Source organism: Aquarana catesbeiana, linkage group LG04 (assembly GCF_042186555.1).
Source record: "Aquarana catesbeiana isolate 2022-GZ linkage group LG04, ASM4218655v1, whole genome shotgun sequence".
NCBI classification, from domain to species: domain Eukaryota; kingdom Metazoa; phylum Chordata; class Amphibia; order Anura; family Ranidae; genus Aquarana; species Aquarana catesbeiana.
Genome location: NC_133327.1, coordinates 556676372 through 556699382, shown reverse-complemented (window position 1 = coordinate 556699382; position 23011 = coordinate 556676372). Strand labels below are relative to the sequence as shown.

Genomic DNA, 23011 nt, shown 5'->3' with positions numbered 1-23011 from the left:
TTAGTGTTTCTTGCCGAAAAGAATGTCCATCTAGAAGTTTGTTAAAAGTTTCAGTGAGAATGGGAGAGAGTATTTCTGAGAATGTTTTATAGTATAAAGCTGAGTAGCCGTCTGGGCCTGGTCTTTTGTTAAGTTTTAGGTCTTTTATGGCGTTAGCAACTTCATCTATAGTTATAGGCTCATCCAAACTGCTTTTTTGATTCTGAGATAACTCAGGTAAGGTTATTTTTGAGAAGAAGGATTCAGCTTCTGTAGGATTAAATTCATTGTTTGTCTTGTATAAAGTTGCGAGATGTGAGTGAAATTTATGGACTATTTTAACTGGATTACAAGTGTAAACATTTTTTGATCATTTCAAACGTATTGGTTTGAAAGATTTGTTAGTTGAATTTAATGCCCGAGCCAAATATGTACCTGGTTTGTTTGTATTCATGTAGAAATTGTGTTTGGAGCGTTTGAGGGATTTATCAACTGACTCAGTGAGAAATAGATCGTATTCCAATCTAGATTTTTCCAGATGAGATTTTGTACTCTGAGATGGATTATCTTGAAATGATATGTAGGCTGCATTAAAATTGAGTTCTAGTTTTTTTGCTAGATTTTTGCGTTCCCGTTTAAATAGTGCCATTTGTCTTTGTATTGTACCACGCAAGACAGGCTTATGAGCTTCCCACAGTGTTATTGGGGAGATGTCTGTTGTATTATTAATTGATATGTATTCCTTTAAAGCTTGTTCAATGGCCATCTGATGTAGTGGGTGTTTGAGCATTATGTCCGGTAAGTACCACGTTGGGTCATGCGCTTTTGGTATGGCTGAGGCTATAGTAGTATATACTGCATTATGGTCAGACCACGGAATCGGAATTATATCTGATGCAATAATTTCTGGTATCATTCCTATTGTTAGAAAAATATGATCTATTCTGGTGAAGGTTTGATGAGGGTGCGAGAAATAAGTGAATTTCTTTTTCATTGGGTTACTTTCTCTCCATGAATCTACCAGATTGTATTTGGAAAGAAGTTGAGAAAAAGGTAATCTAGAGGTTATTTTGGATGGTGTAAAAGGTGATTTATCTAGAAATGGGAGGAGGACCTGGTTCGAATCCCCACACATTATCACTGTTCCTATTTTTTGTGTATTAATCACTTGTAATATATGTGAGAGGAATGGTGTAGGTTGTTTGTTAGGAGCGTAGTAGGAAATCACCGTGATTGCTGTATCCATTATATAACCCATGAGTATCAGGTATCTACCTTCTGGGTCTTTAATTTCTGATGATAAGGTGAATGGTGTGGATCGGTGAAATGCAATTAGAGTTCCCCTTTGCTTGGTACAGGCAGAAGCCGTGTAAATTTGTTGATAAAAAGGAGAAATATATTTTGGAGTAGAATCTTTGGTGAAGTGTGTTTCTTGGAGGCATACTATGTGAGCCTTCTTGTTATGGAAAGTACGGAAGGCTTTGGTCCTTTTTTGAGGGACATTTATTCCCTGAACATTCAGGGAAAGTATATTCAGTGGTGCCATGGCAATAGATCAAATAGTTTTGACTTACTTTTTGTTATGCAGAGCTGACTGCGCAGATCAACCTGTGTGGACTGAAGAGATGAATAGATAGAAAAGAAACCAGTGAATTCTGGAGTAAAGAGTAAACAAAAAACATATGAGATTAGATGATACATTGTATAAATTATTTTTTGCAAGTAATCACAATTTACCCGTGAAAGAGAATAAATATCTCTCTCAGGGGAATAAGTGCCTTCGTCACACTCCCACATAATATGGTTGGGAGAATGAGGAGGGCTAATGGGGGTACACGGATCTTCCGCTTACAGGAGAGAAGTGCTATGTCAAAAGACATCAAAATGATGTTTCATTAATTGGAGTGCAGAATATAGTTTTTGTTGAAATTATTTATTCCAGGGTGGTTGTATATGGTAGTCTTGCCCTAGGCTAAATAATTGTTATTACCTGATAATATATAACTGAACAAGAATTTCCTTATTTCACTTATATATTCTAAGGCTATATGAATCAGAAGTAATAAGAAATATAACTGGAATGTAACATGATCCCACACAGTGTGTGACTATCAGAATGCAGTTACATTCAGTTATAAATATAGGTTTTTTATAGGGAACCATCTCTTAGTATAATAAATGAAGAGATATCAGGAATTAGGATGTCAGTCCATTGAATCTTCTTGGTCCATGGATGATGTGGCATAACGGCCTCTTTTGTGAGAATGATGATTCCCATTTTGTTCTGGAATTTTCTGGGTGCTGCCTGAAGGTGAAGGTGATGCCATTCTTCTGCGTGTGGGAGAGTTGCTGCTTGTGGGTTCTGTCAGATTTAATTTTAAAAGGGTTTGTTGTAGTTCATCTGCTGATCTGCTTCTGTAAATTGTACCTTGGTAGTTAAATCTGACTGAAAAGGGGAAGCCCCATTGATACATAATGTTGTGGCGTTGCAGTTCCATTAGTTGGGGTTTCATGGATCGTCTTTTAGTAATAGTAAGTTGGGATAGGTCAGCAAAAATTTGATAATTGTGTCCTTGAAAATTAAGTTCCTTTTTTTCTCTTGCAGCAATTAGTATTTGTTCTTTCGTTCTGTAATAATGAAATTTTGTGATTATATCATGTGGGGGTCCATCTTTCTTTTTGGCTGTGAGGGCTCTGTGTACTCTGTCCAGTTCTAAACGTTCAATAGGGATATCTGGCTTTAGTTCTTGTAATAGAGCAGTAATAGTAGATTGCAGGTCTGTCACAGTTTCAGGTATTCCCCTTATGCGCAAGTTTGAACGTCTGGCTCTATTTTCATAATCTTCGAGCTTAGTTTGAAGTATTAAATTCTCTTTTTTTAATTGTTCCAATTCTGTTATATTTTCTTGGGTTGTAATTTCAATTTCATCCATTTTTATTTCTAAGGCTGCGGTGCGGTTTCCCAGCTCTCCTATTTCTTTGGTTAGGCTTTTTGTTATTTGGTCTGAGGTTTGTTTTAAAGCCTTATGAAGCATCTTTTCAAATTGTAATAATATTACTGGGGATACTGAGGAGGCTTGTGGAGAAGTTTGTGAGAGGATTTGTTCTGTATCTGACTCAAATGGAGAGTCTTGCTGTGACATTTTCTGTCTGTGAGAGCGCCCTGATGCTGTATCTTGTGAGGTGACTGGAGCTGCTTCAGCTGCAGTGAGTGCCTGTGAGCTCTTTGTGAGGTGATTTTTATTTCTGCCACGGTTTCCTCCCAGTACCATATTTCCTGCCCAAACTTTCACAGTTTGTTCCCTGGGGCAAAAAGGTTCAAATGGATACCTTTTGAGCCTGCAGGCTCCGCTTTGTCCTTCTCTTCTCTCCTCAGCGGTGTGGAGCTCTAACAATGCATGTCTGCTCTGCTAGGCTCCGCCTCCTGCCCTCGTGATAGCTATATTTTTATACCAGGCATATAATAGACCTTTGATGTCTCCTCTGCACTTAGGCAAAGCAGATCCGGGACAAAGAGTCCATAATCCATTCCCAGCTGGCTGAAAACTAAGAGCTGTGAACCAGGGAGCTAGACACTTTCAGGTTCATTGAACTGAGAAGAAACCATGTGATGCAGTTTTTGTGTTCCAGGGCATGGAGGAGCAGGAGAGCAGGCGTCAGCCTGTTCTTATCCACCAATTGCCATTACAAGATGGAAATGTCTTTGGGGGTAAAGGAAAATTCCAGGCAGATGCATAACTGCATTAATTGGCATTGTATTAATACTATATCTATTTAAAGCCAGAGTTTAGTTAAAATAGATAAAAAAAATAGCACAAGGGACATTATTTACCAATGTGCTGCTATCTCCTAGTTTAGGTAAAATCTTCATCCTTCGATTTTCCCCACCCCAGCAGCCATAATCTTCTGGTGTGGCAGGGGGTATGAGAACTAAGGAACCTGTGACAGCGACTCGTCAAGACTGCATGACTATGCCTGCCCTTTCCATCCAGCTGCTCTATAAACAGAAGCCATACTACAGCTTCAATGAATAAAACACAAACTCTGAATAGAGGACCTTTAAATCGCCTGCCCATCTTCCATTCATAAATCACACAACTGCAAAGCATTTTATTTTAATCATACAGTACAGAACAAAGGCTTTATATTTATATACCCTGGATTAAAGGTTGGTACCTTCAGGTAATTGTACATTAGCAAAGCTGTTGAGGACATGTCCATTGGGCCTACGCCCCTATCCAGTCAAGTAAGAAACTTCCTAGTTTGGTGGACTTCCCACCCCTCCCTGGCAATAGGTACATATGCCAGTGTCCCAGGCTGGGGAGGAGAGTTCCAATCTCTTACAGTTCAGGGAACATGGTCATAAGAGTAAGCCAATCTCCTTATCTCATTATGGAGCTCAGAGTGACCAAAACGGCTATGCACCACTGCACCCCCTTTCTTTAGGGACACCCAGTCAGAGTGTAGTCAGACAATGCCACAGCAGTGGCTTACATCAGTCACCAAGCGGGCACCAAGAGTCATGCAGCCTTGAAGGAATCAAGCCTGATCGTCTCATGGATGGAAAAACACTGTGCAGCGATCTCTGCTGTCCACAACCCAGGAGTGGATAATTGGAAGGCGGATTATCTGTCGTCACTGCCTGGTCCAAGAGGAATGGGTCCTTTCACCCTGACATCTTCAGCCTGATATATCAGAGATGGGGACTCTGGACATAGATAATCTTGGCCTACAGGTCCAACAATAAGTTACCCCTGTTAGTGAACAGGACCAAGGATCCTCTAGCATTGGCATTAGATAATCTGATAATTCCCTGGACTCTCAGACACAGACATTCTCAGACATCTAGGAGATGACCCCTGGCCAATTCCAAATAGGTCAGACTTGCTATCTCAAGGCCCCCTGGTCCATCCTACTTCTCAGTCACTGGCTTTAATAGCATGGCTGTTGAAGCCCAGGTCTTGAGAAGACAGAGGGGTCATGAAATCTGTTTCCACATTTCCTAAGGTAAGCCACTTTCAGAAAGATCTACTGTCATACTTGGAAATCCTTATTTGACTGGTGTGAACACAGGCACTTCAGTCCCAGAGATTATTCTGTGCCTCTTACTCTGGCCCTCCTACAATCAGGGCTTGACCAGAACTTTGCTCTTAAAGTGTTGCTAAATCCACAACAGTAAAGTCAATATGAACATGCAGTAAAACATGCTTGTTATACTCGCTGTGGAACCTAAGGGGTTAATCCTCTGTATTGTGTAAAAAGGCTGTTTGATCCTATCTTCTCAATCCATCTGCTGACAGTACAGAGCCCTAGAAGGCATTCTGCACATTCTCAGTTTGGTGTGAATTGCTAGAGAGTTTTTTTTTTTTTTTTTGGGAGGGTTCATGGGATCAGCAATGGGCCAATCAACATTGTCCAGACAGAGGGTCAGGGGTCATGCAGCCTCATATGACAGTCAGAGGAGAATGAAAACTCCTCTTCCTACAAGCTTTAACCAGTGCTCTGATAGAAGTCACAAGACTGCTATAACTGCTGATGAGGAAAGGTATTTAGCAGTTTATAATTACTATAATAATTGCATTTGCATGTTCTGTGTACGGTGGGAGACCAGATATAGTGAATGCAGGGTCCTGGGTTTAGTAACACTTTAAAGCTGTAATAAACTGCTGCATTAAAAAAAACCAATGTGGGCCCCCGGGTGGTTTAAGCACTGCGTACTATAACCTAAGCCCTCCAGCAGCACGCTGTCACCGATTCCATCTTTACCTAGTCTTCCGGGTTCGGAGGATGCAGCTATTTGGATAGCCACGTCGTGATGACATCACTCCCACGCATGCGCGTGGGATTCTCAGCCGTGGCACATTGCTCTGGATTGACAGCACACTTATGCCCCATACACACGGTCGGACATTGATCGGACATTCCGACAACAAAATCCTAGGATTTATTTCGACGGATGTTGGCTCAAACTTGTCTTGCATACACACGGTCACACAAAGTTGTCGGAAAATCCGATCATTCTGAACGCGGTGACGTAAAATGCGTACGTCGGGACTATAAACGGGGCAGTAGCCAATAGCTTTCATCTCTTTATCTATTCTGAGCATGCGTGGCACTTTGTGCGTCGGATTTGTGTACACACGATCGGAATTTCCGACAACGGATTTTGTTGTCGGAAAATTTTATAGCCTGCTCTCAATCTTTGTGTGTCAGAAAATCCGATGGAAAATGTGTGATGGAGTCCACACACGGTCGGAATTTCCGACAACAAGGTCCTATCACACATTTTCCATCAGAAAATCCAACCCTGTGTACAGGGCATTAGTGTGCACATGCGCCGTTGACGTCATCGGCTGCTTCAAGAGTGAATATCACCTAAACACTGCAAGTTTAGAAGACATTCACTGTACTTTCAGGTAAGTGTTTACTACCACTTTAACTAGTCCTAAATAACAGGTTTGGGCCTTGTCTATTCTTTTCAAAAAACCTTCACCTTTGCTTTCCCTTTTAAAGACTCTTATTCATTTTTTTTTTTAACCTTTTTATATTGTTTTTAAATACGTATAAACATAAAATAACACAAAAACAATCCTAATTTCACATAAATAATGTGTCTTACCAGCATATACAAAAAAATAAAAACACACTATCACTATCAGCAACTCCCGACACCTGTCTTTCTGTGGGTAAAATTATCCCCTGTTTATAGGTTAAACACAAATGATTGGTCAAACTGACACCAGCTACAACTCTAAATAGACAAAAGTTTACATTTGTCAGTGGGTGCAAACTCGCTCCGTGATCATGGAATATTTTTAATTCATTGTTGAACCTATATCTCCATACCACGCCTCTCTAATATCTTGTACTTGAACTATCAAATCCTTCACTGAGGGAGCCCTAGGTGATTTTCATTTCACAGGTATCAAACTTCCCTGCATTCAAAAAGGTGAGGCAATAATGATCTTTTTATATTTTTCCACCTCTTCCAGATATGGGAAGCATGAAACTATCGGTAGAGGGTCACCTGGTATAGAACATTGTGTAATTTAACCAATTAAGCTGCGTATCTCTATTCAGAATAGTTTTATTGATGGGCACTTCCGCCCTATATGCAAAAAGGTCACTTTCAAGTCACACCACACAGTTCGTTGATACAGACGGAACATTTTTAGCCAATTTTTTGGGGGACTCTATACCATCTTGCTAAGAATTTATTGCAAGATTCCTGTGTTCTAAAACTGATGGCGCATGTGTGCGCTAATTTAGTTCTTTTCTCCTCCACACTTTCCAGCAAGGTCTTACCCAATTCCCTCTCCCAGGCCCTAATGTAATAAGGAACCGTTTGTGAGCCTAAACTCTGAAGCAAATTATAGGATGTGGAGAGCTGGCTGGTGGATGGATCTTTCAAGACACACAAGGTTCCAAAAGTAGTTAAGGATGTCACTGGTCTCGGCTTTTTATCTAAGTTATTAAAAAAGCTTGCATTTGGGTATGTTTCCAGCCGTCCATAATAGAACTACCCCATTCCTTCCTGAAAGCAGAAAGAGGTTTCAAGTCAGAGCCTTCTAGAAACTTGGAGCCCCTGATTTCTGTTTTACCTCCCCATGTATTAGAAAACGCTAACGCCTCCTGTCAGTATAACCGTAAGGTTTTGTCCAGACGTTATCTTTTCTAGAGGAACTCCTAGTTTATATTGAACACGCTGTTACTAATTTACAATCCTCATCAGTGCGTTTGCCTGGTAGTACAAATAAACTTCTGGAAGACCCAGGCCACCTTTCTCTTTAGTCCTATGTAATAGGTTGTATGAAAGTCTGGGAGAGTTTCCTCCCCAAACAAACAAAAATAAAAGTAAATACTTTTTTAAAGGTGTTTCTCGAATCAATCCACCCTTGCAGCACCCTGGGCTTTCTTGAGATCTTAAAGCGGATTTCCACCCAAAAGTGCAACTTCCACTTATTTGATTCCTCCCCCCCTCCGGTGTCACATTTGGCACCTTTCTGGGGGGAGGGGGGGGGGCCTGCTTTTGACAGGTACCTGTACCCACTTCCGGGAGACGATGCCGCGGCGCTGTCCCTCCTCCTCCCTCTTCCTCCGGGCCAATCAGAAAGCGCAGTGCACTTTGCGCATACGCAGTAGGGAAAGGCTCCACGGCCGGTTTCCCTGGGTGGAGATGGCAGCGGCAGCACCCGACAGCCGAACCTAAGATCGGCTAGGGTACTGACATTACGGGCTCCCTGGACTTGTAAGTGTCCCTATAGTAAAAGTCAGCAGCTACAGTATTTGTAAATGCTGACATTTATTTTTTTTCCCCAGGCTGGACCTCCTCTTTAATTTGTCTCTCTGCCCTGCAGAAATCACCCTGTGAATCCATCGGGAGCTCCCACTGGATGATCTCTCCTGCAAAGTAGCCTTATTGGTAACTGTCATGTCTGTCAGACATGTCCCTGAGTTAGCAGCTGTCTTGTAAGGATCCATTCTTCATTCTTTACAAGGGCAAAATAGTCTTGCACCCAATACTCCCCTTTTTCCCTGGCTTCAGTGCTCCACCACAGTGAAGACATAGTCCTCCCTTCGTTGTGCTAGAGTAGACTCCAGAGCACCCAAAGGAGATTGTTCTTCACTTTCTAGATGTGGTCAGAGCTACTAGAGTCTACTTCCAAACTACAGCTAATATCAGGAAGACGGACTCTTTTCATTTTACCCTCAGGACCTTGCAAGGGGACATCCTGCTTGAAGATCAACTATTACTAGGTGGATAAGAGCTTACACCCTAAAGGACAAAGCACCTCCTGCACAAATACCAGATTAGTAGGCATTTCCTGGGCATTCTTTCATCAAGCATCTGTTGCCCAGCTTTGTAGGTCCTCCTTGTCTTTTGCTCATAACATTCTCAAAGTTCTACCAAGTGGACATTCAATCTTCATGTTCTGCTTATGCAACTTTTGGGCGCAAAGTTCTTGCAACAGCACTCTGAAATGGGTCTGTTGGCCCTTGCTATTGTTGGGCTTGTTTGCACAGTTCTGTGTGCCTTGTTGTTGCTACCCCTTCTTGTTTATGGCTGGGGAACATCCCAGGGTATATTAATTTCAAGCTTATGTCCTGTACTGTATGATTACGATAAAAGCAATTTTGCCTTACCTGTAAATTCCATATCATGGAGTACAGTACAGAATACAGGTCACCCTCCCCTCTGTTTTTGTTACTCTGCATTGCTTGTTTCAAAACCAAGGACTCATGGAATGGAGTAGGGTTGTAGGAAGATGACCAGGGGGTGTGTCCTCAAAAGCTTTGCCAGTGTCCAGTCATTTGAAAAGTACGGTACCAGTCTATAAACTGGGGTATATGAATATGAGATATATCAATAAGTCGCGCTACAAAATGACAACTGGCAAATGCCTAAAAAAGCCTCATAAAAATATGGGGATAAATGATAATAACTGAATAAATGAATATTATAAATGAATATTATAAGAGTGCTGAGCAATACAAATACACACTTTGAGGTTAAGCCAAACTACATGCTATTAGTTAGGTGGGACACAGAAAGCAATGACTATGTCCATGTGAAAAAACGCAATATTAAAAACCAAATCAATGACAAGTGGATATCTCCAATAACTTTGAAGAAAGATATTGTGACAAATCTATAAAAAAAGAGGTATAGCGTGATACGTAAGGAAAAATAATAAAAATAATAACAATATTCCCAAAAAAAGTCCGTGGCTCAGCAATAATGTTAAAAGTCCATCCGTGTTAAATTAAATTACACAAAAATGGCTTGTCTCCAAGTGCTCTGTGAATAATAAAACAGAATCTTGCTGTGGTGAAAAGTAGAGTGCGTAGAAAGACCTCCACCTCTTGAAAAAAATGTCTGCCTCTTACCAGATGGAGATGGTCTCTTAATTACAGGAGACCCAGGGGGCGGATGGCTGCAACCCCAGCCAGGGATCTTTAAAGCAGGCACTCAGCGTCCAGGGACTCTCTCCCACCAGCCTCCGCAAATAAGGAAATATCACCATGCAAAAAACAAAGTGCTCCACATAGTATAAAACCAGCGTTTTATTAAATATATAAAATTAAAGTTGCACTTACAGGAACATGGTAATAGCAAGCATATCGAAAAAAGCCGGCCGGCTCCAAAGTAACCCGTGTCTTCCGGGTATGTGTATCGCGGTGTCGTCGGGACGTAGCTCCTCGGAGGAGCTACGTCCCGACGACACCGCGATACACATACCCGGAAGACACGGGTTACTTTGGAGCCGGCCGGTTTTTTTCGATATGCTTGCTATTACCATGTTCCTGTAAGTGCAACTTTAATTTTATATATTTAATAAAACGCTGGTTTTATACTATGTGGAGCACTTTGTTTTTTGCATGGTGATATTTCCTTATTTGCGGAGGCTGGTGGGAGAGAGTCCCTGGACGCTGAGTGCCTGCTTTAAAGATCCCTGGCTGGGGTTGCAGCCATCCGCCCCCTGGGTCTCCTGTAATTAAGAGACCATCTCCATCTGGTAAGAGGCAGACATTTTTTTCAAGAGGTGGAGGTCTTTCTACGCACTCTACTTTTCACCACAGCAAGATTCTGTTTTATTATTCACAGAGCACTTGGAGACAAGCCATTTTTGTGTAATTTAATTTAACACGGATGGACTTTTAACATTATTGCTGAGCCACGGACTTTTTTTGGGAATATTGTTATTATTTTTATTATTTTTCCTTACGTATCACGCTATACCTCTTTTTTTATAGATTTGTCACAATATCTTTCTTCCAAGTTATTGGAGATATCCACTTGTCATTGATTTGGTTTTTAATATTGCGTTTTTTCACATGGACATAGTCATTGCTTTCTGTGTCCCACCTAACTAATAGCATGTAGTTTGGCTTAACCTCAAAGTGTGTATTTGTATTGCTCAGCACTCTTATAATATTCATTTATAATATTCATTTATTCAGTTATTATCATTTATCCCCATATTTTTATGAGGCTTTTTTAGGCATTTGCCAGTTGTCATTTTGTAGCGCGACTTATTGATATATCTAATATTTATGGTTTACTACTTTTTTAGTCGCAGCTTGTATTAATTAGTGTAAGCGCAATTTTTGTTTTTACCTATATGAATATGAAGCTTGTGTCCTATCCCACATTCCAAGATGTGGCATTTACAGATATGCTAAAATGTATTTTTTAATTGCTATCAAATACTACCTATTTATACTGCAAAGCATTTAATTAGTACAGGGCACTGCTGATATTACCTTGAAAAAAAAATTACATAATTGTCTGTCCCTCATTTGCAGAGCTTTGAAACCCGTAATGAATTATGTCACTTGACCAGTGCAATGTTTCAACTAAAGATGCAAAATAAAGATGGGCAGGAGAACATGCAACACTTGGAAAGTAGGCTGAAAGAAGTGACCAAGCAGAAGGAAGAGGCCACTGCAACAGCAGAGAAAGTTCAAAACCAGCTTCATTTAGTAGAGATAGAAAAGACTGGTTGGTGCCAGGCTAGAGAACAACTAGAACAAGATCTGCAAACATCAAAAACAAAGGTATTCGTTTGTTAATAACAACCAAGTGAAATTAACCTTTAGGCCTCATGCACACTGGATGTTTTTTACAGCTACTGTTTTTGGTGTCACTTTTTTTTTCTACAGTCAATAAATCCCCTATCGTGTTATCTAATATGTCCATGCACACAAAGGCTGCTATCAACTGTTTTTGGCAGGGGCGTTTTTGGGCTGTAAAAAAAACCCCAAACGAGTGCGTTCTGAGAAGGGTTTTTCAGCTGTAAAAACGCTCTAACGTCAAAAACACCAATAAATGCTCAAAAACGCGGCTCATCTGCGTTTTTTAACGTTTTTGATCCCATTGATTTTAAAAACAAAAAAACCCTTAAAAACACTAAAAAAGCTATTGCAAAAAAAAGTTGAAAAACTCACTGCAAAGCTACTGGTGTTTTTATAACGTTATTATAACATCCAGTGTGCATGAGGCCTTAAAGTTTAACTCTGGCGAAAACTTTTTTCATTTTAGATAGGTGGGGAAGGGATACAACTTTTCAGGTTTGTATCGACAGTCTGTGTTCCTATTGAACAAGATTGATGCTAATTTGCTGACAGGAGGGGAAGTGATGGGAAATCTCTTCAGTGGCAACACAGACTGCAACACAAGGCTTAGGACATTTGTCAAATTATAACGGTCTGTGTCAACTCTCCTTTTTTTATTTGTCCTACTGTCCTTGGACAGAAAGTGACTTGTAATCTGCTCTCTAGGGTCATGGACAGCAATAAAAATGATCTATTCAAAACTAAAAATAAACGTTTTCACTAAAGTTGGGCTTTAACATTGTGATCATCTGATCAAATATGAAAGCGCTAAAGGAAAAATGTTGATAATTTCAAGGCATTTACTAAAGTAAACTGAATGTCTGTTTTCCTTCTCTATTTGAAATAGATTGAAGCACTGCTTCTCCAACACAGGCAGGAAAAACAAGATCTTCTGAATGGATTAGATGAAAGCAACAAACAGGTAACTACTTCCAAACTTTGTGTTACTGAATCATGGTCTACATTCTTGTCTGGTAAAACTTGATTTTAACCAGTTTTATTTTTTTTTATTTTACATATAGGAACCTAACACACATTTTTTTTTTTTTAAACCACAGTAAAGCTGGCCATACATTACCTTTTTTTCATTCAGCCAACCGGCTAAATGAAGAAAACTGAACTGATTCCCCCATCAACACATTTAAGGTGGATGGGAAAATCCTCCCAATTTTGTCATTGAATTCTGACAGCAGAATATGGACACCACCAGAATACACCAATCAGCGCTGCAGCCGATTACCTGCATGCGCTGATCAAGCAAAAATATACCAACAAGCCTGTTCATGAACAGGAACAGCCATACATGGATCAAAATTCATCCCTTTCTCTGCAGCCTTAGCTGCACTGCAGATGAATATACAGGAAGCCTCTGTACACAGACTTAAAGAGGAACTGCAGTCCGCTCACATAATTTGTAATAAAAATATCTTTGCCATTCTGAAGCTTCCCTCCAACCACTTTGCATATTATTTTATATAAACTGTGATTCTGTACTTGCCAAATATGCTGCAGAAATCTCCCTGCACTGAGTCTGGCTGCAACCATTTTAACTGTGGGCAGCTGAAACTGCTGCCTGTTCACTTCCTGGATTTACACAGACACGCAGAGGCACACCTCCAGCTCTGGAGCTCTCAATGGCCCTCTTATGGCAAACTCTCGCAAGAGTGAGAGAGAGAGAGCTATGCATGATGTCTAAGCCTAGGCTTTTTACCAGACAAAAACAGGAAGTGGGCTGTATAAGGTATTTACTTGGCAGAAAAGATTTTTTTCTTTATTGTACATCACGGGACACAGAGTTAGGCTAATATTCATTACCTACTGGGTTTTGGTTTTACTTCATCTCCAGGTGAATGGACACTAGTAGACCAAAGGTCTTTAGACAGGAAGTGATCCCCTATAAACCCCCCCATACAGGAAGTACTTCCTTTTTTACCAGTGTCTGCAAGGTGGATGGGCACGTTTGTTTGAGCTCTCTCGAGCACCAGGTCTTGAAGTCCCAGCACGTATCTAAAATGAATCAAGGGATTGACCGATCGGATCCATTTGAAACAAGCTTATATGCTAAGATAAATGGTACCCGAGCCCCGCAAAAGAACACGCAAGAATCCTGCGAGGTTTTGCCTCTAATGCGACCTCCGGGCGCTGGACCCTGCGTAGTGGACTCCTGGACACCACAGAGCTAAGGCATTCCTGCAGGGTGCTGTACAGGTCCAAGGGAGTGGACCCTAAAACAAAAGGGTACCCAGTCCTTGAAGGTCCCCAAGTGACAGGAACCCACTGTGATGGGTGAAGATTGGGCTCTTGGTTTCTAAGGTTGCCCTGTGCCAGGATGGGTAAGTGAAATCCCCCCTTATTTACTTATTGTGGGGTGCCCCATGTATGTAACGATCTGTCAATCTAGCTAAGGCTGGACACCTGTGTAGCGGTAACCGCAGGGGGGGGGTTTGGGCTAGCTGCTGGTGTTTGAATTGGAGTACCTTTTTTCCTGCTGTCTTTCCTTATGGAGAATTTGCGCACAGAGGTGTGGCATTGCACAGCTTGGTTTGCCATGGCGCACGTGCGTTCGTCAGAGTGCACGATCGTTCGTAGCTATTTGCTGTCATGGCGCACGCGGCTTGCCACACAGTACGTTGTGTATACACCGAGCCGTGCATGCGCCGTAGCTCTAAGGGGATTCTTTTATACTCGTCCACCGTGACCAGGCACGTGCATGCGCAGAGCTTTCCGGGGCACAGCCATCTTATTTAAACAGTAAATGGCTGACATGCGGCTCTTCCAGGGGACAGCTGTGGGACACAGAATAGGCTCTGTACCATTCACTTTAAAGCAACGCATTCCTCCTTACCTGGGTCACGTGAGTCGCCAGGTGTTTGTTGGCAGGCTAAAGTGCTTAGCGGGATTGTTGCATAGGGGCTTGGTGAGCCCTATTAAAGGGTCTCCCTTTTTGGGTATGTAAATACTAAACCCAGGTACTCCCTTTTTGTGGCTTGCAGTGTCTTCAAAAAAGTGGAGCGGGGCTAACACTACAGGGAAAGGCATACCTATGTCGTCAGTAGCTCCTGAGGAGCCTAGTTGAAAACCCTAGTGTGTTGTATCCCCTGAGAGACCGGAGGCTTCCGGGCAATCTGAGCTGCTGCTACGGTCTGGTATTGTGCTTACAGTCAACGCTGCTGCTTCACCCTTTATCACAAGGGATGAACTGTCCTCAGCCCTAGCTGGTTTAGAGCACAGGATTGCTGGCATGATTGCCTCCATCCTGCAGGGTGCCAAGAAGCGCGACAGATCCCCCTCCCCTGAGTTGGAGCAGGAATGGGTTGAGGAAGGGGAAGAACTAGATGCTAGGGACTCTGGAGATGGCCTGGCAGATGAGTCTGCTTCTGAGGAATCTGGACCAGAAGATGTCCGGTTGGTATCAGCCTCTCAGTCGCAGAGGCTTTTGATCCAGACTCTTACCGAGATGGTTAATTCTGCTTTTAAGTTACCTCCTGCAAAGGTTTTCTTCTCTGTCCTCTTTGGGGTCCCTGAAGCTGCCTCAGGCTGCACAGGCTTTCCCCTTGCACCTGCTGTTGGAACAGGTGGTGTATGCTGATTGGGAACATCCTGACAGGATTTTCGTTCCTCCTAAGAGGTTTTCCCTTTTATATCCCATGGAGGAAAAGTTTAAGAAATGCCCGCCATAGATGCGGCAGTCTCTTCCTTAAACAAGAACTTAACTTGTCCAGTGGATAAAGCACAGGGCTTGAAAGACCCTGTTGACAAGAAACTGGAGTCATTATTAAAGGCTTCCTTTTCCTTGGCAAATTCAGCTATTCAGCCAGCTGTTGCAGCAATTTGAGTCTTCCAGTCCTCAAAGGATCAGGTCAGACGACCTGACAGGCCTAATATAAACGATTTAGAAAAATTGGAACCGCGCTAGTGAGAGAACTGGTGTCCATACAAGTAACAATCTGTCCATCATTTAAGTGAAAACCAAATAAGGTGTATAGAGCAAATATATTGTATGAATCACCAAAATATAAATTTATAAAAATAAGTAGACCAACAAAGGTGCATTCTTCATGTGCAACCGTGAAAAGAATAAAAAAAGTAAGTCCATGTAAAAACAGCAAAATGAATCACCCAGGTGTTTGTTAGAGTGTAATTGTTTAGTCCACCACCACAAATAGAGAGACTGGCCGCTTACCAGAGACTCTTGACCCCCCACTACAGAGGGTCAGAGTAAGCTGTTAAAACTGATTGCTCTGGACCACCACCAAAGGACCGAACAATAGCACTGCGATGGATATCAGGGGCCTTGATATAGGATGGGTTGATTCACAGTAGCGGGACGTCAAACTCTCAGCAAAGTGGTTAAACCATAAACGGAAAAAGAGCTCCAATAGTGTAAAATCATATGGCTTTATTAAAACAACAAAAGTAGTAAACACTCACATATAAAAATTCAAAGTTGAACGACTGGAAAGAGGTCTGGAGCGCCGGCCGGATGCTCAGACAGCCCGTCCTTCTGGTAACACAACAGCGGTGGGAGGTGATGCGAACACGTCGCTCTGCCCTACGCGGCGTTTCGTAATAGAATTACGTCTTCCAGGGGCACGGGAAGGCCTGACAGGCCTAACCTGGAGGATGATCTTGCTGAAAATAGGGCAGATATTCCTCGAGTGCTGTGTTTTGTTGTAGATGGCTTAAAGGATTCTATACAGAAAGTGTCTCGTTTGGCTCTCCTGTCTGTACACATGCGCAGACTTGTGTGGCTCAAGAACTGGTCAGCCGAGCTTTCCTGTACAAAGTTATTGCCAGGGTTCCCCTTTCATGGGGAACGTTTGGTGATGATCTGGACAAATTTATCCAAAAGATTTCTGGAGGAAAGAATTCTTTACTTCCTGTAAAGAGAAGGACCAGGCGTCCCTCGTTTAAAACCTCGGGGACTTCCCCTGTTGGCAGTTCCACCGCCAACAGGGAGCTAGAGCCAGGGGCAAGCCGCAGGGCCAGGAAAAAAAACTCTGGATCCAGAACTCTTCTAAACCCGGCACCAAGCCCCCCTTTTGAGGGGACGCCCCCACTCTATCAGGTGGGGGAAAGTCTGCTCCAATTTGTGGACATTTGGAGAACAGTGGTGCAGGACAAGTGGGTCCCCTAAACGGTGTCCTGCGGTTACAAGCTGGAATTACAGAGGTTTCCCCTGGATCCTCCAAAAAGAAAATTATTGTTTCAAGCACTAGAGCAGTTGGTGCATCAGGGAGTGATCATACAGGTACCTGTACCGAAAGAGGCATAGGGTTTTATTCGAACCTGTTCAGGGTTCTAAAGCCAAATGGGGACATAAGGCCAATTTTGGACCTAAGATCCCTGAACCAACATCTGATAATCCAATCCTTCAGGTTGGAGTCAGTCCGCTCAGTAGTAGTCCCTACGGTCCTGGACGGTGGAGCTTCAGGACTGCCTCATCGGGGGTTCAGTCTGACAATGATTCTGCATTGGCCTATATCAACCACCAGGGTGGTACCAGGAGCCGTTTAACTCAGGAGGAGGTGAACCACATATTAACCTGGGCGGAGGGACATGTGCCGGTTCTATCGGCAGGCCGTTCCCCAGGAGTAGAGAACTGGAAGGCCGATTATCTCAGCCACCAGCAGATCTGCCCGGGGGAATGGTCTCTACACCCGAACGTGTTTTGGGAAATCTGCCAGCATTGGGGATGGCCGGAGGTCGAACTATTGGCATCCAGGTTCAACAACAAGCTACAGCAGTCGGACCAGATGCTCTAGTAGTTCCATGGAACCAGTTCTCCCTGGCTTATGCTTTTCCCTGATCCCTCTCCTTCCACATTTGTTGTGCAGGATTCAGAGAGAGGGGGTTGCAGTCATCCTGGTGGCACCAACCAGGCCCAGAAGGCCCTGGTTCCTAGAGATCATGAGATTGGCAATAGACAGGCCATGGACGCTTCTGCGCTGCCCCCGATCTACTGTCTCAAGGTCCTATTTTCCACCCCAATTTGCAGTCTCTAAATTTGACGGCATGGCTATTAAGCCAGGGTGTTAAAGGATTAAGGCATCTTGGGACCGGTGGTGGCTGCCCAATGAATGCCAGAAAAGCGGTCACTTGGAAGATATATTATATGATCTGGAAGCCTATATTGCTTGGTGTGAAGCCAGAAAATGTCATCCTCTGAAATACATGATTGGGAGAATTCTCTTTTTTACAGTCGGCTGTGGAAATCAGATTGGCTTTGAGTACAATCAGGGATCAGATTTCAGCTTTGTCAGTATTCTTCCAAAGGCCCTTAGCCTCCCATTTACTAATCCAAACCTTTATGCAGGGGGTAACTTGTTTGCTTCCCCCCATTAGGTCACCTATGTGTTTGGAACTTAAACCTGATACTGTCTGTGTTACAGAAACAACGGTTTGAGCCTACCAAGGAAATTCCATTAGTCTTGCTGTCACGCAAACTAGCCTTCCTGATTGCCATCACCTCGGCTAGAAAGGTGTTGGAGTTGGCGGCCCTTTTGTGCAGGGAACCATACTTGATCCTTCACCACGACAGGGTCGTGTCACGACCTGTTCCATCCTATTTACCAAAAGTGGTGTTGGCCATTCATTTGAATCAGGACATTGTTTTGCATTCTTTTTTCTCTCCGCCTCATTCAGCGGAAGAGAGACAACTACACTCCTTGGATGTAATGCGAGCAGTCAGAGTTTATTTGTCTAGATCTGTGGAGATCTGAGGATCAGACTCCTTGTTTGTTTTACCAGAAGGACCCAAGAAAGGGCAGGCAGCTTCTAAGACCTCCATTGCCCATTGGGTCCGTCAATTGATCCTTCAGGCCTACGGTCTGAAACATAAAGCTCCTGGGCATTTTGCCATCAGGTATCTGTGGCTCAGATTTGTGAGGCTGCCACCTGGTCTTCAGTGCATACGTTCACAAAATTTTATCAAGTGGATGTTCAAACAGCCGAGGATTCTGCTTTCGGCCACAGTGTACTGCGGGCTGCCGTATAAGGTCCGACAGCTATTGTTTGGCAGGGTGTCTCCCTCCCCTTAAGGCTGTTGCTCTGGGACTAAGGAATATTAGCCTAACTCCTGTGTCCCCCATGATGTATGATAAAGAAAATAGGATTTTTTTTATCATACTTACCTGTAAAATACTTTTCTTTGAGTACATCATGGGACACAGAGGTCCCTCCCCTCTTTTTTGGAAGATTCAGTGCTTGCTACAAAACTGAAGTACTTCCTGTATGGGGAGGGGTTATATAGGGGATAAAGGGGATCACTTCCTGTCTAAAGACCTTTGGTCTACCAGTGTCCATTCACCTGCAGATGAAGTATAACCCAGTAGGTAATGAATATTAGCCTAACTCTGTGTCCCATGATGTACTCAAAGAAAAGGATTTTACAGGGTATGACGAAAAAATCCTATTTTTACTATCCAAAGTTAAAACAACAAGGGCAGAGGATTTAATAGATGGAAAGATGAAAAAATTACTGAAGGTCCACTTTAAGCATAGTAAACAAAGTTTGCGCATCTTCAGTTATGAATGAACGCAGTGAGTGATCGGTACCAATCACTCACTGTGTTCATTCAGTAAAGGAAGGGATCAATAAATATGATACTGCCCTACTGCTCCCTCCTAGCTTCTAGCTATGCCTTAACCACAGTGCTTAGCATACAATTTGATGTGTAGCTACAAGAATGGAGTATTGTTTACTTTACTGTGTTAATCGACTTTGTACAGTTTTAGCACTATAGATTTTGTTACAGTTTAAAATTGACAATATTTCCCTGGATGGTGATATAGCTGCAATATACATTCCAACTGACGCACTTCTTCCCGCTATAGCTACAGAAAATGTGCACAACAAGTTTACTACACTTCTGCTACAGAGGTACAGCAAGAAATAACTTTAGCATCTGGGTTATAGCAGCTCATGTATCCAGACATGCAAATTCCCACAGCTTCTGCATCCTTTTCCGTAAGTGGGATCTCCTCACTTCAGCAATGGAGGATCACAGGTGCAAAAGGCTCAAATAACATGCTCTGCTAACAGTCTACAGGAAATACAGAATACCACTCAGGGTGATAGCTACTGCCTTGTCCTTGAGCAATGTTTTATTATAACATCTCTTCTGACTCTAGCTCCCTCTCAGGTGCGGAATACGCGGTCTGTCCAACAAAAGCATATTTTTCTGTCACTATGTCTGAGGTCTTAGGACCTTCTAGAACCTTTGGCTTCCCGAGGTCAAAAATATTATACTTTTCCCCTCCTCCGTGACACTTTTCCTGAATCAGAGTGGAAACTTCAAACCTGTTTGGGGATGAAATGGAGGAAAATGATAGGGACAGTCGCACTATAGTGGAAGCTGCAAAGGAGTTTACAACCGCTGCATTCTATGAGCCTCAAACTTTGGCTTCTCGCCAAATGCTCTCTACTGTTGACACATTGACATGGGGCACACTAGTGTTTGCCTAATAGCACCTGACTCTTCACAGCCAAAACAAGCCTCTATAGGTACTAAAAATGCAGATGAAGTAAAAAAAGACTTAACTTTAGCCACTTGCCGACCGCATAACTTACATATACAGTGGCATGGTGGCACTGCTGAGCCGGATCACGGACACTTCCCGGTAGGGGGTGTGCATGCGGACTCAATGTCCACCGCCGATCATCCAGCACAGAGTCAGAACGGCAGTCTGTTTATGTAAACAAGGCAGATCGCCTTTCTGACAGGTGGGAAGGCATGGATCCTGTGTTTCTGCAAAGCAGGAACTAGGATCTATGTCCTCCCCTAGTAAAAGCTCCTCCCACAGCACACTAACACACTGGCTAGGAACACAGTTGACCCTTTGATCGCCCCTGATGTTTAACCCCTTCCCAGCCAGTGTCATTAGTACAGTGCATATTTTTAGCACTGATCCCCAAAAAGTGTTGTTGCGGTGACCAGTCGGACACTAACTATCGCAGTCCCACTATAAGTCACAGATTGCTGCCATTACTAGTAAAAAATTTTAAAAAAAGTTTGTAAACGCTATAACTTTTTTGCGCAAACCAATTGATATACGTTTATTGGGATTTTTATTCACCAAAAAATATTGGCCTAAATTGATAAATAAATTTGATATTTTTTTTTCTATTTTTTTTATTGGATATGTTTTATAGCAGAAAGTAAAAAATACTGTTTTTTTTTCCAAAATTGACAGTCTTTTTTTGTTTATAGCGCAAAAACTAAAAAATGCAGAGGTGATAAAATACCACCAAAAGAAAGCTCTATTTGTGGGGAAAAAAGAAAGTATGTTTTATTTGGGTACAGCGTTGCATGACCGTGCAATGGTCAGTTAAAGTAACTCATGTTATCGCAAAAAAATGGCCTGGTCAGGAAGGGGGGTCAATCTTCCGGAGGTCAAGTGGTTAATTACAATCTTGAACATCTCACCTTCAGGGCACTGGAAAAAGCTGAGCCTGACCCCCAGTGTATCTGTAGGACTCTGCCCACTCCATGAGACTCCAGTTTTCTGCTAGTGACCTTAGGTGATGGACCCTTTCTCCTGACGGAGAAGATTTTTTTTTTGTATTGTTCACAAGATTTCTGATCGTGTGTACACAATTCCAACGCACAAAATTTCACGCATGCTCGGAATCAAGCAGAAGAGCCACACTGGCTATTGAACTTCATTTTTCTCGGCTCGTCGTTTGTGTTGTACATAACTGCGTTCTTGACTTTTGGAATTTCCGACAACATTTGTGCGACCATGTGTATGCAAGACAAGTTTGAGCCAACATCCGTCGGAAATAAATCACAGGATTTAGTTGTCGGAATGTCCAATCGTGTGTACGCGGCATAAGTGTTCACAAAAGTCATTCCCCCACTGCATGCACTTGTGCAGACCCAGAGAATTCATGTAGATTGATGACCTTTTCCTAAAGGACTCCTCCGCCACAACATTGTCAATGTTCAAAGGACCATTCAGTTCTTTCCAACCTTTGGCTGGTTAATAAACTTTCCAAAGTCTCTTTAGCCATCACACCATCTGGAAATCTTGCGTCTCATCTTGGACAATCCAAGCTAGAATCTGTTTTTCTGTAGATAAAATTTGCCTCCCAATGTTCCCACACAGAGACTCCTCAGATCCTAGAGGCATCTGTGGTTCGTCTTTGCATCTGGGTTTATTGATAGCCTCCTTCGAGAGGCTGTACCTTTTCCCAAGTTTCACTCCAGGACTCTTTAACTTGACATCCTCATGGCATGGAACAAATAAAAAATTCATTCTCTGGACTTTCCTATGCTTCTATCCAGCCAGACAAAGGAACTGAATTTTCCAATCCCTGGTTATAATTTACAGCTTATTAGATGCTTACCAACTTACATTTCCATTGTTCAAATGTCAACTTTTTATGCTATACCATTTTGATGTGTAATCCCTGTTGGTTCATCAGTTGAGACTGTGTGGTCTATTTATATGAAAGAGAGAAAGGAAGGTTTTTCAGAAAAAAACTTGCCCATCAGATTCTGGGCTTCATTTTCCTTTTATTTGGACATACTTTTTCCCCAGGTTTTTTTTAAACAGGCTGTTATGATCTTTTGCAGCTTTTGGTTGTGGCAACATTTCAAGAAGAAGTATCATCATTAAAGCAAGAAAAGCGATCTCTAGAGGAACAGTGTCATTCCATTACCAGACTTCTGAAAGAAGCCACTGACAAGGTAAAATGAATAAATGCACATTGAATAAAGCCCTGTTGTGTGTGTGTGTGTGTGTGTGTGTGTGTGTGTATATATATATATATATATATATATATATATATATATATATATATATATATATATAATTATTATCTCACAAAAGTAAGTACACCCCTCATATGTTTGTAAATATTTTGATATATCTTTTCATGTGACAACCCTGAAGCAATGACACTTTGCTACAATGTAAAGTAGTGAGTGTACATCTTGTATAACAGTGTAAATTTGTTGTCCCCTCAAAATAACTCAACACACAGCCAATAATGTCTAAACTGCTGGCAACAAAAGTGGGTACACCCCTAAGTGAAAAATGTCCAAATTCAGCCCAATTAGTTATTTTCCCTCCCCGGTGTCATGTGACTCGTTAGTGTTACAAGGTCTCAGGTGTGAATGGGGAGCAGGTGTGTTAAATTTGGTGTTATTGCTCTCACTCTCTCATACTGGTCACTTGAGGTTCAACATAGCACCTCATGACAAAGAACCCTGAGGATCTGAAAAAAAGAATTGTTGCTCTACATAAAAATGGCATAGGCTATCAGAAGATTGCCAAGACCCTGAAACTGAGCTGCAGCACATTGGCCAAGACCATACAGCAGTTAAACGGGACAGGTTCCAGTCAAAACAGGCCTCACCATGGTCGACCAAAGCAGTTGAGTCCACGTGCTCAGCGTCATATCCAGAGG

At 42.3% G+C, this 23011-nt stretch overlaps 1 protein-coding gene across 4 annotated transcripts in view; it reads left to right on the top strand.

Annotated features, from left to right (window-relative positions):
* The window catches only part of NINL (ninein like), a 267972-nt gene that overhangs the window by 232538 nt on the left and 12423 nt on the right, over positions 1–23011 (top strand). For all 4 annotated transcript variants that reach the window (XM_073627983.1, XM_073627982.1, XM_073627985.1 and 1 more), the window contains 3 exons: positions 11287–11538; positions 12443–12517; positions 22176–22289. In XM_073627983.1, coding sequence (XP_073484084.1) covers positions 11287–11538; positions 12443–12517; positions 22176–22289 — 441 coding nt within the window. The remainder of the gene's footprint in view (positions 1–11286; positions 11539–12442; positions 12518–22175; positions 22290–23011) is intronic.